This window comes from Cheilinus undulatus, linkage group 3 (genome assembly GCF_018320785.1).
Source record: "Cheilinus undulatus linkage group 3, ASM1832078v1, whole genome shotgun sequence".
NCBI classification, from domain to species: domain Eukaryota; kingdom Metazoa; phylum Chordata; class Actinopteri; order Labriformes; family Labridae; genus Cheilinus; species Cheilinus undulatus.
This window is the reverse complement of record NC_054867.1, coordinates 45,158,023-45,173,374: the sequence shown is the minus strand read 5'-3', so window position 1 is coordinate 45,173,374 and position 15,352 is coordinate 45,158,023. Positions and strand designations below refer to the sequence as shown.

Genomic DNA, 15,352 nt, shown 5'->3' with positions numbered 1-15,352 from the left:
ATCATAAGAAAACCTTTTCATTGTTGTTTTCACTGTTCTTGTTATTATCTTGCTGATGTCATTTTCTCCATTTATTTTTATCTTATGTTACATATCAGGTCAGATATGTGAGCATTGGCTGGGTTGGACTTTGCTGCATCAACCCTGGTCCTGTACTGCTCTGGCCTCCTGATGGCCATCCTCCAGGCCAGTGCAAGGCCCATCTCTCCAGGTAACCTCCCAGCTGACCCTTCCACAATGCACCCTGCTGTCCCCGGCATCTTGACCAGCTCCCCGGGACCTGGGCGCCCGGGAAAGCGCACCACATGCCTGTAAAAGCGCAGCTGCCATCCCATAACCAACACCTCACCATCCCCATTCTGCTCATCAGCATTAGATGCACAGTACCCAAAAATGCACCAAAGAGAAGTTGTCATCCAAGAGTCCAGTTGGCACCTCTGGCCATCAGTCAATGTCTAGGCCTCACAAGAGTATGGTAAGACAAGGGAGGACCAAGGACTGAAAGACTTTGATCCACATGCTCAGAAAATGGGAATGCTACACTGTCTTGCTCATCACCCCATGCATGAGTCCAAGTCTGATCTCAGCATCGCAGCCAGCAGGTTGGTGGATTATGATGCCAGGGTAGAAAAACACCTCTATAACTTCTACTTTCTCACCAGGTACGTATCATAAATGTTATAAATGTTGTGTTTTAAACTCTGCAAAGCACTGTAGATTGAAATAGAGATAAACACAGATATCCATGTGTTTATGCAATCTATGTGAGCCTATCACAAGTATTTATAGTTTTTCATTGCTGTTAGATTCTTCCATTTAGTTTTTTTATATTCATTTTTGGGCTCCATTATTTGATAGGGCAGTGGATAGAGTAGGAAATCGTGATGCTGCACTTAAAACCAGGGCTGTCTGCTTGGAGGAGAATAGCCCCTTTGCACGGTACATGACCTGGGTTGGATTGATGCGCAGGCTAGCCAAGGCTGCAGTGACCATCCAGTGGAGCCAAAACATGGGCTTCAGTAAACAGTTACTGTTGCATTCCAAAACCTCTCTCGGACATCAGCCTTCTCTGCTACAGGAACAAAACTGTGGAATAGACTACCTACTGAGCTGACAATGCAGCATAATTTTAAAGATTTAAAAAAGGCCTTAAATCATGGCTGAAGGAGAAAAAATACTGTTCCCACACATAAAACATGTCTGCTTATCTAAAGAAACTACTGCCAATACAGCCTTCTACCTGGTTGTAATTTTATTTTATCTGTCTTGAATATTTTGACTTGACCGTAATGTAATATGTTTTTTTGGTATCTCTGTTTGTTTCTCATTTTATCTTTCACTTCTAAAAGCCTGGACAGGTGTTGAAAATTAGCACTTCACTATAAATACCTACAGCAGTGCATCTGGAACCTGTGCAATATTTAATGTCACAGCGTCAATGTTACTGTGCGTTCATGTTGCATAAATGTTAAATAAATAATAAATAAGGTGCTTCGCATGTACCAGGACCCCTGGACTGGCCAGATAAAGACCTGAATGTTTAGATGCACTGGGCTACATTTAACCATCCAAATCAGCAGCTAAAGTGCTGTGCCCATGTTCATAAAGTCAGTTTTTTTTTTTTTATCAAATGCCATTCCCACTTTCACAATGGCAAAAAGTCAGAGACAAAATCTAAAAGCTAAGCTGTTACCAACTTGCAGGTACACTTCAAATAGTTTTTCCCTGAAGTATTGCTGTTTAACATCAAAGTTCACTGTAATAAATGCAGTATGTATGCCTGTCTACAGTGCCTATAAAAAGTATTCACCCCCTGAATGTTTTAACCTTTTATTGATTTTATAAATCAATCATGGTCATATAATAGCGCTTTTTTTTTTAACAAAAAAAAGCCAAAAAAAAAAAGACTCTTTAGGGTCAAAGTTTAAACAGATTTCTTTTGAGTATTGTCAATTAAACAAAAACATGTATGATAAAATAAGTGATTGCATAAGTATTCACCCTCTGTAAAGTGACTGACCCAATTCAACACCTGTGTCTGGCAGGTCCAGTCACTGGTTAATCAGTATTCCTGTCTACCGTTGAAAACATGAAAACAAAAGAACATTCCAAGAAACTCAGAGAAAAGGTTATTGAAAAGTTTAAGTCAGGAAATGGATGCAAAAAATTTCCAGGGCATTGAACATCCCCCAGAGTTCAATTAAATCCATCATCACGGAATGGAAGGAATATTGCTTGTGTGTAAATCTGCCTAGATCAGGCCGTCCTCACAAACTGAGTGACAGTGCAAGAAGGAGACAAGTGAGAGAGGCCACCAAGACACCTAGGACTACTCTGAAGGAGTTACAAGCTTCAGTAGCTGAGATGGGAGAGACTCTGCATACAACAACTGCTGGCCAGGTTTCTTCAACAGTCAAAGCTTCATGGGGTGTGGGAAAGAGAATGCCACTAGTGAGGAAAACTCAGATTAAATCTTGACTCACCAAAAAGCATGTGGGAGACTCCATGATCAAGTGGAAGAAAGTTCTTTGGTCTGATTGGACCAAAGTGGTGCTTTTTGGCCATCAGACAAAACGCTGTGTTTGGCAAACAACAAACACTGCACATCACCTTAAAACACACCATCCCCACTGTGAAGCACAGTGATGGCAGCATCATGGTGTGGGGATGCTTCTCAGCAGCCAGCCCTTGATGGCTTGTAAAGGTAGAGAGTAAAATGAATGTGATAAATATAGGAAAATCCTGGAGGACAATCTAATTCAGTCTGCAAGAGAACTACAGCTTTGGAGAAGATTTATTTTCCAGCAAGACAACAGAAATGGTTTAAGACAACAAGGTGAATGTTATGGAGTAGCTGAGTCAAAGCCCAGACCTCAAACCAATAGAGAATTTGTGGCTTAACTTGAAAATGGCTGTTCATGTCTGATCCCTGTGCAACATGACAGAGCTTGAGCAAAGAGGAATGGAATAAAACTGCAGTGTCCAGATATGCAAGCCTGACTGAGACCTATCCACAAAGACTCAGTTCTGTGATTGCAGCAAGAGGTGTATCTGAGAAATACTGAGTTGCAGTGGGTGAATATTTATGCAATCACTTTTTTACAAAACATATTTTCATTCTATTGCCATCAATTTGTAGAAATCTGTTTTCTCTTTGACATTGAAGAGGGTTTTTTTTGTGTTTTTTTTTTCTTTATCAAAAAGCCAAGTTATAGTGACCACAATACAGTTCTAAAACCAATGACCAAGGAAAACACTTTTGAATTTCAGAAACAACATGAACTAAATTCTTACATGCATTTTTTTCCACAATTGTAAGTAGAGCTTGAAAATAAATTAGCTTCTGGCCAAAAATAACAAATTCATCATTTCTGTGAGATGAACAATTTCACTAAACACACTGCAAAAGTCTAAATAATATGTCAGTTATATAAGATAGACTTTGTACCAGTTTGGATTGATATCTGAGCACAATGCCTCTGCTTTCACTCCACTTTCATGCAATAAGATGATAAGCCACCCTCAGATTAAATGATGCTTTTGCAGTAAGAAAAAACTGCTTTTGGATGTATTTTGCAAAACCTTTTTGCAAACAGGTATTGTGTGAAACAGGAAGTAGAACAGCAATAATCTGTAAGTTATGTTCTCTTTGAGTTTTGAGCACTTATTGCATTATTGCCATACCGAACAATGTTATCACACACTGCAGATTTTTCTCATATCCTGCAGGCCAAAACACTATCTTATACAACAGTTAGTTCAGACATTATATTGCACATAACTTACTACTCTGCATTTATACAACTTGCACTTGACTCATGTACTGGATTAGTATGTGGGTTTATTTGTGTGATATTGATATTGCACTCTGTAAAAAGTGTGAGAAATGCTCCCATCTGCTGCAGCCTTTTTTGAAAAATTGCATAATTTTGCCTCCAAGCTGTGTACTGTTATAATAATAGCATCAACCAATGCCCCTACAGGTTTCAATATTCATGTGTTTAGAAGTTTTGGTTTGAAAAAAATAGTAATTAATATTTTTGCATTGCTTCAAGGCCTGCTGAGCTGACATTCCTGAGTGCTAAAATATCACAAGCTCAGACTTTTGGAGGGGCAGAAGAAGGAGGAAAAGAAGGAGGGGTTGCACACAATGAGCTGAAAGTAGATGGCGCAAGACGTAGCAAAGGATCCAGAGGAGTGCAGGAGGAGACAGAGGAAGCGTGGGCCGGCCCCTGAGACATGTACTGAGTGGATGTGGGATGACAGCACAAGCCCAATTAGTCTTGGATGCCAGGGCTGCTACAGGGAGGTCGGTGCAAGTGATCAAGCCATTCATGCATTCAAGCACTCAGCCGCAGGCGCTCTACGCCAACAGCCTGGGTAAAGTTACTACAGTCTATCACTGCTGGACTCCTGATCGCTCTCCAACTGCAGCCTCTGCCCCCACCTCCTTCCTTCCTTCCTTGTTCTTCCCTGAAATGTGCTGCTTCATTTTCCCCTCCCTTTAGCTGCACCTTGTTTTTTTCTCACTTTCACACTCTTAAACACTCTCCCTCTTAAAGATATTAACTCTACTTGAAAGTGTGCCCATTCTTTAACCCCAACAGTGCCACTCCCTCTCTCCCCCTCCAACCCTCCCACTTGTTTCCCATCCCCAGAGAGCTCGAGTATTACCTCATCCCACTCGGAGGCAAAAGAAGGCATGCGCTCCATGGACGGCTGCCCGGAGCTGCAGTTAGACACGGACCCACTGCGGCCGGCCAGACCTCCTCCATCCTCCTCCCCGGGCGGTGACGCCAACAAGTCAGAGTCCGACTTGGACAGGCTTCGGATCAGCCCCAGGTCTGAAGGTCTGGCTTTGACTGCTGCTACTGCTGCAGAATCAGACACTTCAAATGTGTCCTTACAGTCAGTCTTTTCCTGATTCTGGATCACCTTGGTGGATGGGTTGGAGTCCGGTGTGCTCTCTGCCATTGTTTTGGAGTTGCCAGGTTCAAAACTCTTTAACTTCTAGAAGTGGAAAGCCAATCAAAGATCACCCTGATAGACACAGATCAATGAAACATCAATGTAGTAGACTTGAGAAATCACAGGTTGCACCACTATAAAACATTGAAAGTCTTTCTGTTTGGAGGGAAAGCGAGTGTGAAAGTGAGAGACTTGTGCACAGAAACAATCACAAAGGTCCACCCACATGTTGTATCCTGTTGCCCTCCCCTCAGTGACTCGCTGCCTCAAAGAATCCCCCTCCTTTATCCTCTCAACTGTGACTTCTTCGGAGTTAATAGTACGCTCATACCAATCACTTTGCGAGAAGGGACAAATCTTGAAACAATGAAGTGCACAGGGGAGTGGACGCTTTAATTTCCTGTGTCTAATTATGCTCATTAGTGACTCCTAACCCTTGGTCTCTTGGGTGCTTTATGCATAAAATTCATGAACTCAGTCTGTCTTTGGTATAAAGGCTTGTAATGTTAAAGGACCATCTTAAATTTGTACTGGTTTGGTGGATTTTAAAACCAGTGTTGGCCTGTGTATTCTCAGGCCAAATCCAATCGGCCTGTTAATGCAGCTTGCTTCTTATCTAACATCGACCCTGCAGGGACGTTTCAACATTAAAAACAATTACATAGAAAGAATCAGTCTTTATGCTGTTGGTTTAGTTTCATTTTGTAGCTCATAAAAAAGACATCAGTACTCAAAAAACTCCCAAAACAACTCCCTGAAACCAGATTTTAACTTTAACACAATGCTAGTAAGATCAGATGTTCTTTCTATTCCACGGCAACAAAAACGCAAATCCTTGGCACCCAATTCAGGTTTTTCCTTGTTTCAGTTTCCCACAACTGCCTGCAAACCCCTGCACACTGTGTAAATTGCTCAAACATAAAGGCAATGTTTTATACTGATAAACAATGTGCAGCAGTTTTCCTGCAGTTGTTGCTGGATTCATTCCTCTCCTATGCACCTTAAATGGAGTAATGCAGCTTATTTAAAGCTTTTAAAGACAACCAATCCATATGATAATAAAGATTCAATCATTTTAAAGCATGTGTAAATGAAAAGTATCCACATGTCAAGCAATTTGACAATCGAACTTTCAGCAGAGTCAAATAAAAGTGTGCTGGGTGCCAGTTTAGAGCAGTTGCCCTATCCAGGGGTGTAGCACATGGGGGTAAAGGGGTACTGATTACCTGGGCCCACAGTAGGGAGGGGCCCTTGAGGAGCCTGCAATGAAAAGTGTGTTTTTATCTATTTTTATTAGTAATTAGTGTCATTATTTAATCAAAAGTGACAAAAACGAATGGGTCAACCGACTGAAATTTGTATCAAATAGAATTAAATAAATACTGGGGGACCTCTGCTCCTCCCCTAATAATGTCCAAATGGTATAGTCCAGCACTGCAAAATAATGCAAGTAAATTCAGCTTAACCACAGTAAAAATATTGCTCATAAATAGGAAAATTATGCTTCAAAAATACATTAAAATGTATACATATTTGTAAAAAATAATACAACATTGTTGCTTGGCTAGTCAGTTAATGGAGGGACTGTGTAATATTCTTTCTGGGGGCCCAAAATCCCTAGCTATGCCCCTGGCCCTATCACAATAATGGCTAAAAGCCAAATAAATGTATAAATACTGCCGTATTAGATGAGTAAGTAAGCATATAATTCCATTTGTTTATAAGCAGGGGTCGCCAACCTCACTGTAAAAACAAGCAAGTTGGAAATAGTCCAAATTTTTGTCGAAACGTCAAAGGTTTTATGTAGTGGAAACACTTTTTTGAGTAATCATATCTTGTGCATTTATGTAACGCTAAGTTAATTTTTGTAAGTTAAACTACACTGTGGAAACTTCTCCTAAAATTAAAAATTCAGCTTAAATCTGACTCAGAACAACAAGGTTGTGCACTTTTCATAAAGCTACATGATCTTAATCCACTGCAGTTTTTCTGTATTTCTATCACATACTCTGCTCTTGCAAAGAAGTCATGATGGGAGTATCGATATATCAATATTTACAAAGTACTCTTTTGGTATAGATCTTTTTATTAAAGTATTGATACCAAATAAGTAATTTGAAATAGGTCTTGCCACTGCTTTCTCCCTGAGTGCTTCCCTGTCTCTCTCATCCAGACTGTGTTGCCTTTCCTTCTTGTGAGTATCACCTGACTTTTGAGAACAATCACACAGGTCTGTCCTGCCGTACCATGTGACTTTGAGGACCAATCATAAAAGAGTACCAGATCTCAGCAGCTCCTTTTGCATGTGTGAACCTGACTATCCTTCTTACTCAATGCTGTCACAAAGTCAATTTCAAAATTGTAAGAAAACTTTAAAAAAGTACTCTGAGGCCACATGCCAATACCACAAAATATATGAAGACTGAATTGTTTAAACATAGAAAGATAAATATTTCTATGAAAATCTTTGATGACTTGAAGTCTTAAATTCTTGCTTGAAACTAGTGACTATAGTTGGCTAATGTGTCTGTTTTTTTTTTTTTGTAAGAAAAGAAACTGGGCCTTTTTTATGTTGTCGATGTATGAACTCTGCGTCTAAGTTTGTGTTATGGCTATCCATTTTAATTATTTTATTTTCTACCTGCTTGCACAAACATTTAAATTCAATTGAAGTTTCTCTAAATAAAATTCTGAATGATATGGATACGTCTTTAAATTTGCCTGAAATGTATACCTTTGAAAAGTGTCATAGTAATGTGTCAGGGGGTCCTTATCTGTTAGTTCAGTATACCATCCATTATGAATTCGGGTTGCTTGACATAGACAGGAGTTCTCTGACTGAGTCAGTGACTTCACTCATGGCGCAAAAGTGTAAAATGCCCAAAGGCATTCTGGGAAATCTTTGCTGATTAAGGGATGATTGTCAAATATTTTGAGTAAATTGTAAAACCTACTTAATATGATTGAGTTCAGTTTACTTGAAGCTAGGAATGTGTTCTATCATCTCAGAAAAATAGAGCTGAAATGGCTGTTCTGGATTTCTAAGTTAACCCAACTTTTTTAACAACGGTCGTTCCTACAGTGCTGTATATGGTCTCGCTCAGTGATGGACTCTAGCATCAAAAACCTGCCTTGGTATTTGCAACAGACTGGTCCTATTTTTCAAAGCACTAATTTAACTGTTAACATAAAAATCTTGAATAAAATCCTTGCAGGCTGAGGAGAACAGAGCAGTGAGTAACACAGAAACGACATATAAATGCTCACTACAGGCCTTGATGTATGCTGACAATGATTGAACACAATCTGAGGGAATTAGAGCACTAGGAGCTGATATGCTCCACAGAATGGAGCACAAACAGAGGTTTGACCCAAAAACATGACGCTTCTTAGGACAGTATAGAAATACAACAACAGTTTGTTAGCACATTTAGAGCTGATAGTTGAGGCAGCACTGTTAGCCACACTGGCTGCAAAAAAATAGCGGTATGAATCGGTTATTTGTCAAATTTTACACCCTTAGCTAACATAGCTTTCCTTCTTTTACTTCCCTGCCCTTCCCTTCAGCTCTTTGGTACCCAGATTCATCTTCTTTTGCCCAGCACTGCTGTGTGAACATTCACTTTTACTGCTGACCTCACTCGACCTTTTCACCCTCACAACCACAAGACATCCAGAAAAATAACTCTTACTAAAACATAAAGTTAGACCGACCTCAAATGTTTTGTCATCACCAGTAAGATTTTCAAATTAAAACATTACTGAGAAAATAAATATATTAGCTTTATTTCTTTGTAATATTCGCCTAAATAGTTGGGTGGCCCTTCTGGCAGTTGACCAAATTCCAGATGGCCAGTTCCTCATGGTCTCACCCCTTTAAGCAAGTCAGTCAGACTGTTGAAAATGTGTTTTATACTTGCATGCATTGTTCCAGTTTTATTCTGGTGTTTCATTTCAAAAGAAGATTTGAAATTTTCATGACTCTATTTTGTAATTGACCAGAGGTTCCCAAGCTTTGCAATACACTGGACCCTCATTATCACTAGCCTCAGGTGGGACCATCGCTTTAAGAACTTAAATTTTCTTGTACATCACAGTAGAAATCAGAAAAAATTGACCTATTTTCTCTAAATATCTTTCCTTAAAAAAATGGCAAGACAGTTCTGTTGTATGGCTTGGTAAGTGCCACGAGAAACATTTTTGAAGCAGCTCCCCGGTTTGATGTTTGGTTATGGGAATTAGTGGACGTTTTACATATAGAGACTGAGATATGAACTCTTGGGTACACCTCAGAAATTTAAGAGGATGTGGGACTCAGTGTTCAAAATATAAAAGAACAATCCAGTTCTTTCCTCTTTCGGTAACACCCTTTGTACACATTTTTTTTTCTAGGCAAGCAGCAAAAATGAACATTTAATGTCAAATGTTGCCCCAATTACCCCTTTTTCATTCCGTTTTGTGATTTTTCACTTTTTATTTCCTCTGACGTCTGTTTTCAGTTGAGTATTTTGCATTTTTCTGTGTCTATAATTACCTCCGCCAAGGGGGTTACGTGATTGGGTGGGTTTGTTCATTTGTTTGTTAGTTTGTTAGCGACATAACTCAAAAAGTCATGGACGGATTTTCATGAAATTTTGAGGAAATGTCAGAAATGGCATGAGGGAGAACTGATTCGATTTTGGGACTGACCCGGACCACCGTCTGGATCCAGGAATTTTTTAAAAGATTCTGTACTATTGGGAGATAGGGCTGCGCTGTTACCACTTTACACCAGTAGATGGCGGACATGAGTAACTTATTCAAAGTATTGGAGTTTATAGAGTTTGAAAGGGGCACGCCCAGTCGAGGAGATGAGCTGGAGTGTAACAGAGAGAAAGACTGAATTGTAGCGAGAATACTCACAATGCTCCCCACTGGGGAGTGATCCGGATCACCACCTGGATCCAGGAATTTTTTAAAGGATTCTTCACTATTGGGAGATAGGGTTAATGGCGGAGGTCTGCGCTTTCTGAGTGCTGTTCTAGTTGTTGATAAAATCACTAGATAAAATGTACAAAAAATTAGCATTTTATATATTCATTACAGGAACAGTGTGTAATATTCAGCAGCATCTAGTGGTAGTTAAAAATGGAATTTAACACTTATAAGTATGTTAAAATGAATATGTTATTAACTGAATACGAGTATTTTTCATTTAATAAACTTTGAATAAGCCTCTTATTAATACACACGACGGGCCCTTCCACAGACTGCCATCTTCCACCACCATTTTTCTACAGTACCACAGAGGGGACCAAATAACTGTTTTTTTTTTTGTTTTTCATTTTGTTTTACTCCACTGGTTCCCACCAGAAGTAAGGGTTGCAACCTAACTGTTAGATGTAGCCAATATTCTCAGTTTTGCACACTGTCTTTCTATAACAGTCTTATAATTTTAGTCTTGACAATAGCCGGTGGTAAAGTAAACATATTTTTCTACGACATGGATTATTTCTTCTTTTAACTGTAAGATTGGCTTTGAAAAAGGAAATCTGGATTCTGATCAATGTCTTCATAAGATCATATCATGCAGGATCGTATTTAGACTAAAAGTGCTATTAGTTGATTATTAATTTTGTTCTATTTCCCCTCCTCTAGCACACTCCTGAGGGGGTCAGGCCCTCCATTTGAAAACCACTGTATTAGGCTGCATACGGTGCTAAATACAAACTTTTTTTTGTTGCTTAAATTTTTATTAATTTTCCATCACTCAATTCACACACACTGAGTTCTCACATTTTTGCCAATTTTCTGATATATGCTCAAAATAATAATAGGAAAATCAAGTAAAGGCAAAACAAAAAATAAAAAATAAAAAACACACAACGAAAGAAAGAAAGAAAAATAAATAGACCATCAGTGAACCCCCAACACAGTTTACCTGCAGCTACACAAATCTAACAGGCTGAGCACTTGAAAAAAAAAAAGAAATTTGTTCCAAACTTCCCTTTTTCATCATTAATTTTAGCCAACAGATTTTCAAAGGAGGCCAGTTCTGTCATTATGTTGATCCTTTCAGGGAGTACTGGGGTTTTTTAAATTTTCCAGTTTTTTAACACTATTCCTGCTGCAACTATGAAGCTGTTTAACAGTAGGAACTGTAGTAAGATGCAAACTTTTTAACAGGTAGAAATTCTTTAATTTGTTTCAACAGGAACACGAATGTAAACCTTTACAAAGACTAAAAATGAAATCCATTTCTTTAGTGTTTCATTCCCTTCTTTTTCACTCTTTGATAGACTGAAGACTCCATCTAACAGCTTTAATATGGGGAAAATAAGATTTGAATAGCACACATATAAAGCTTAGTTTCCCAGTGATTTATTTGGGCAGACCCTCCTTTCTCTGTTAACCTCATGGTGCATCTTTAGTCAGACAGGTTAGTGATGACTGCTGCTACAATGTGTATCTTTGGTCCTTTTTGAGAGAGTACAGCTTCAGCAAACATTTTTTAGATCCAGTTAAACTGTCTGTGGTTCCATCATGAAAGTTTAGATCAACATGTTACTTTAAAAACATTTCTCTTATTTAGTTCCATCTTTACAAAAGTGCAGCCTGTTTATCCAAACATCCATGAATCATTTTAAACTTAACTGAGATAAAGTTACAGGTTTAAACATTAAACCTATTACAATAAACTTGAAATTTTAAGAAAGGTTGAGATTTCTGAATCCTCTTACCTGCTGACTGGTGTGCGTGGTGCTCTCTGTCCCTCTCGTTCTGATCTTGTTTCTTCAGGAGTGCCGGCTCTGTCTCGTTCTGTCGACCGGTGGACGGGACGATCCTGAAGCTCGGCCTCATTCATACTGACAGCTGGGCTAATCAGGTTACTAACGCGCTGGGTGGCTGCTCCATTTTACAGCAGGGGGAGAAGACGGGATTCCTCCTCTCTGTCTGAGGGTGTCTGAGGGGCTTTGAGTGTCTGAGTGAGTCTGGACAGGGGTCACTGAGTTGAGTGCTCTTGTTACCGGTCAGACACTTGTAAATAAATTAACTTGTGCTGTGCTTTTGGAGGATTATTGTTGTGTTTAATAAAATGTCTTTAAGTTGTCCTATAAGTGATGGGTTGTTAGGTGTTGGTGGGGAATAATGTTGACTCTTAAGGAATGTTGTTTTGGCAAAAGTTGCATTTGAAAGTTTTAGTGTTTTGGAGAAAGTTGTTGTATTTTGGTGATTGCTGTCCTGTGGGGAAAGTTGTTTGGGTTTTTTAAGCGGTTGAGATTGGGATAAAGTTGTGTCCTAGGGAATGTTATACTATAGGGAATGTTGTTGTAGAAAGATACATTTTGTGAAAAATTTTGTTTTTTTGGGAAAAGTTTTTGTGTTTCAGGGAAAGTTTTCAGAAAAGTTGTTCTATCTCAAGGAACGTTATCTCGATTTTTGGGAATCCTGTGTTTTCCGGAGTGTTGAAAAACACTGTTTTGCTTTGGGTAAAAGTGTGTTGTGGGGAAAGTTATTTTTGAAGAGTTCTTGAGTTTTGGATCAGGTTACCGGGTTCAATATTTTGCGCCTAAAGGGAATGTTGTTGTGTTTGGGGTTTTGGAGAAAGTTTTTGTGTTTTCAGAAGATTTATAGTTTACCAGAGAATATCATTTTGTTTCCAGGAAGTTTTTAAGCTTTTAGGAAGTTTTAATTTGGTTAAAGTTGCTGTATTTTGGAGGAAATGTTGTGTGTAAGGGAAACATGTAATTTCTGAAACAGTGTTTTGCTTTGTGTAGAGTTGTCTTTTGGAGAAATTTGGTGTTTAAGGATATTTTCTGCTGAGCCTTAAAGAATGTTGTTGTGTTTGGGGACAGTCAGGTTTTTGGAAAAGTATTATTATTATTTTTTTTACAAATGAATATGTACACGTTTTTGCAAATTTTTAATGATTAAAGAAAAGTTCTGTTTTCAGAAAAGTTGGTCTGCCTCTAGGAATGTTAGAGCGATTTGGGAATCCTATGTTACTGGGAATGTTGATTTTCTGGAGCAGTGCTTTGCTTCGAGTTCAGTTGTTGTATTTTGAGTCTGTGGGTTTGTGGTAGAGTTGTTGTGTTAGAGGGAATGTTGTGTTTCAGGTTAAAGGTTTTTGGGATTGTTGCACTGTGTGGAAAATTATAATGCTTTGGGGAAAGTTGTTAAATTTTGGGTTGAGTTGTTCCTTAGGGAACATTGCTTTGCTTGGAGGAAAGTTGTTGATTCTGCTTAAAGTTGTGGTGTTCAGGAGAAGTTTGTTTTTGGAAACAGTCAAAATTTGCATCGTTTTCGAGGGAGTATTGTTTTGTTTTGTTTTCAGGAATGCTGCTCAGTGTTTGGGAAAGCTTTGTTTTCCTGAACATTGTTTTTCCTCTGGGGAAAGTTGTTATTATAGGGAATGTTTTGTGGGGAAACTTGGTGAGTTTTAAAGACTTTTTTTGTTTATTTTAGGGAATTTTGTTGTTTATAAGGGGAAATTTGTGTCAAATTTTCTGGAGCATTGTTTTATTTTTTATTTTATTTAACCAGGAAAACCTCATTGAGGTCAGTAATCTCACTGGCCACTGGTTTTGCTCTAAGGGAAAGACGTTTTATTGAGGGAATGTTGTGTTGTGGGGAAAGTTGTTAAGATATGGAGAAGGACTTGGTGTTTAAGGGAATGTTGTGTTTGAGGACAGCTGGGTTGTAAAAAAAAAATGTTTTTTCAAAAAGAGATTAATTTCCTTTTGGGAAATGTTGTGTTTGAGTGAAAGTTGGTGGGAATAGTTGTTAATGTCCCTGGGAATGTTGTGTTTTGAAAAATCTTGAGTTTGGGGAAAGTTATATTTTGGGGATTTTTGTGCTTTGGTAAACGTGTTGTATTTTGGATTAAGTTATTCTTTTGGGAATATTGCTGTGCTTTGGTGAATGTTGTGTTGTATGGAAAGTTGTTGAGCTTTGGGGAAAATTGTGTAGTTTTGCAGAAAGTTGTGTTCAGGGGAAAGTTGTTGCTTTTTAAAACATTCAGATTTTGTGGAAAGATTTTGGTCTTTAGACGGAGTTGTTTACAAGGGAATGTTGTTTTGTTTTAGAGAAAGCTAGTTTTCAGGAAAGTTGTGTTTTTGTGAAAGATGTATTTTGTAAAACATTGTGTTGCTCTGGGGAAAGTTGTTTTCTTTTGAGAAATGTTGTGTTGTGGGGAATGTTGAGATATGGAGAGGGGTTTTGTAATTTAGGGAATGTTGTGTTTGGGGACAGTTGTGTTTTGGGAAAAGTTGTGTCTTGTAAAAATTGTTGTCTTTAAGAGAATATTGGTTCTTTTTGGTGGTAATGTGATTTTTTTTAAGGAATCTTGTGGGGTGTTATTGTTGTATTTTTGGTAAAGTTGTGAGTTTGGGGAATGTTGTTTCATTTCTATTGGTTTGGGGAAATGAAATGTTGATGTTTTTGTGTGACGTGTTTCTGAAACTTTGGTCTGAAAATTTCACAACTGGTCTTGTTGCACAGGTGGCATCCTATCGCAGTACTACGCTGGAATTCACTGAGCTCCTGAGAGCAAGCCATTCTTTCACAAATGTTTGTAGAACCAGTCGGCATGCCAAGGTGCTTGATTTTGTACACCTGTGGCCATGGAAGTGATTGGAACACCTGATTTAAATTATTTGAATGGGTGAGTGGAAATATAGTGTACCATAAATATCATAAAAGTACTTTCTTGTTCTTTAGCTTGATAGTGTGAAAACTATTGGAATCTGCAGAGGTAGAAACTGGATCTAAATAGAAAGTGTGTCTGAAATGGGAAGAATGCAGAAAACATCTCACACACTTTGTGCTACTCATGACTCTTCTCAAGGGGAGTCGAAGCTGACAAAAGGATCTCTTGTGAGACGTCCTGAGTATTCACAGGCGAGCTGTGTAGCCATGCACAGAGCTCCTCCGCGCCCCATGCCCTCAATCAGCCAAGTTCCTTGCATGCTCACCTCTTCCCTATGGGCAGCGCTGGTATGTGCATGACAGAAAAGATAACATCCCTCTCTCGCAGCAGAGGGTTCACACAGTCACACACTGCTTAGCTGGCAATAACAAAAGCCACATCTAATGAATCGCACGTCTAATGATCTGGATGACTGTGATGGGGATGAAGCGCTTCTCCGCGTCTGCTGTGCCATTTGGAACAATAGAAGCTCTGGAATACAACATGTTTCAAGATAATGATGTCTTCACGGCATATTAGAGCGACTAAAATAAAACATGCATCCGCTCCCTCAGCTGGCTGGCTGCTGCGCCTCGGGCTAAAGACGATGGTGACTCATGAACCTCTTCTCCAACAAAGACATGCACACTGTGCAAGTCACAGAGAGACAGCACGTACTGTAAACACACTCTGGAGTGCGATATTTTCATCTGCCCG

The 15,352-nt window shown here is 39.0% G+C and overlaps 1 protein-coding gene across 6 annotated transcripts in view; it reads right to left on the bottom strand.

Moving 5' to 3' along the window:
- Positions 1–5,128, bottom strand: part of anks1ab (ankyrin repeat and sterile alpha motif domain containing 1Ab) — a 100,262-nt gene extending 95,134 nt beyond the window's left edge. For all 6 annotated transcript variants that reach the window (XR_005991690.1, XM_041782632.1, XM_041782629.1 and 3 more), the window contains exon 1: positions 4,675–5,128. Coding sequence is in view for 5 of the 6 variants with exons in the window: in XM_041782632.1 (XP_041638566.1) it covers positions 4,675–4,974 (300 nt within the window). In the remaining variant the exon portion in view is untranslated. The remainder of the gene's footprint in view (positions 1–4,674) is intronic.
- Positions 5,129–15,352: the final 10,224 nt, after the last annotated feature.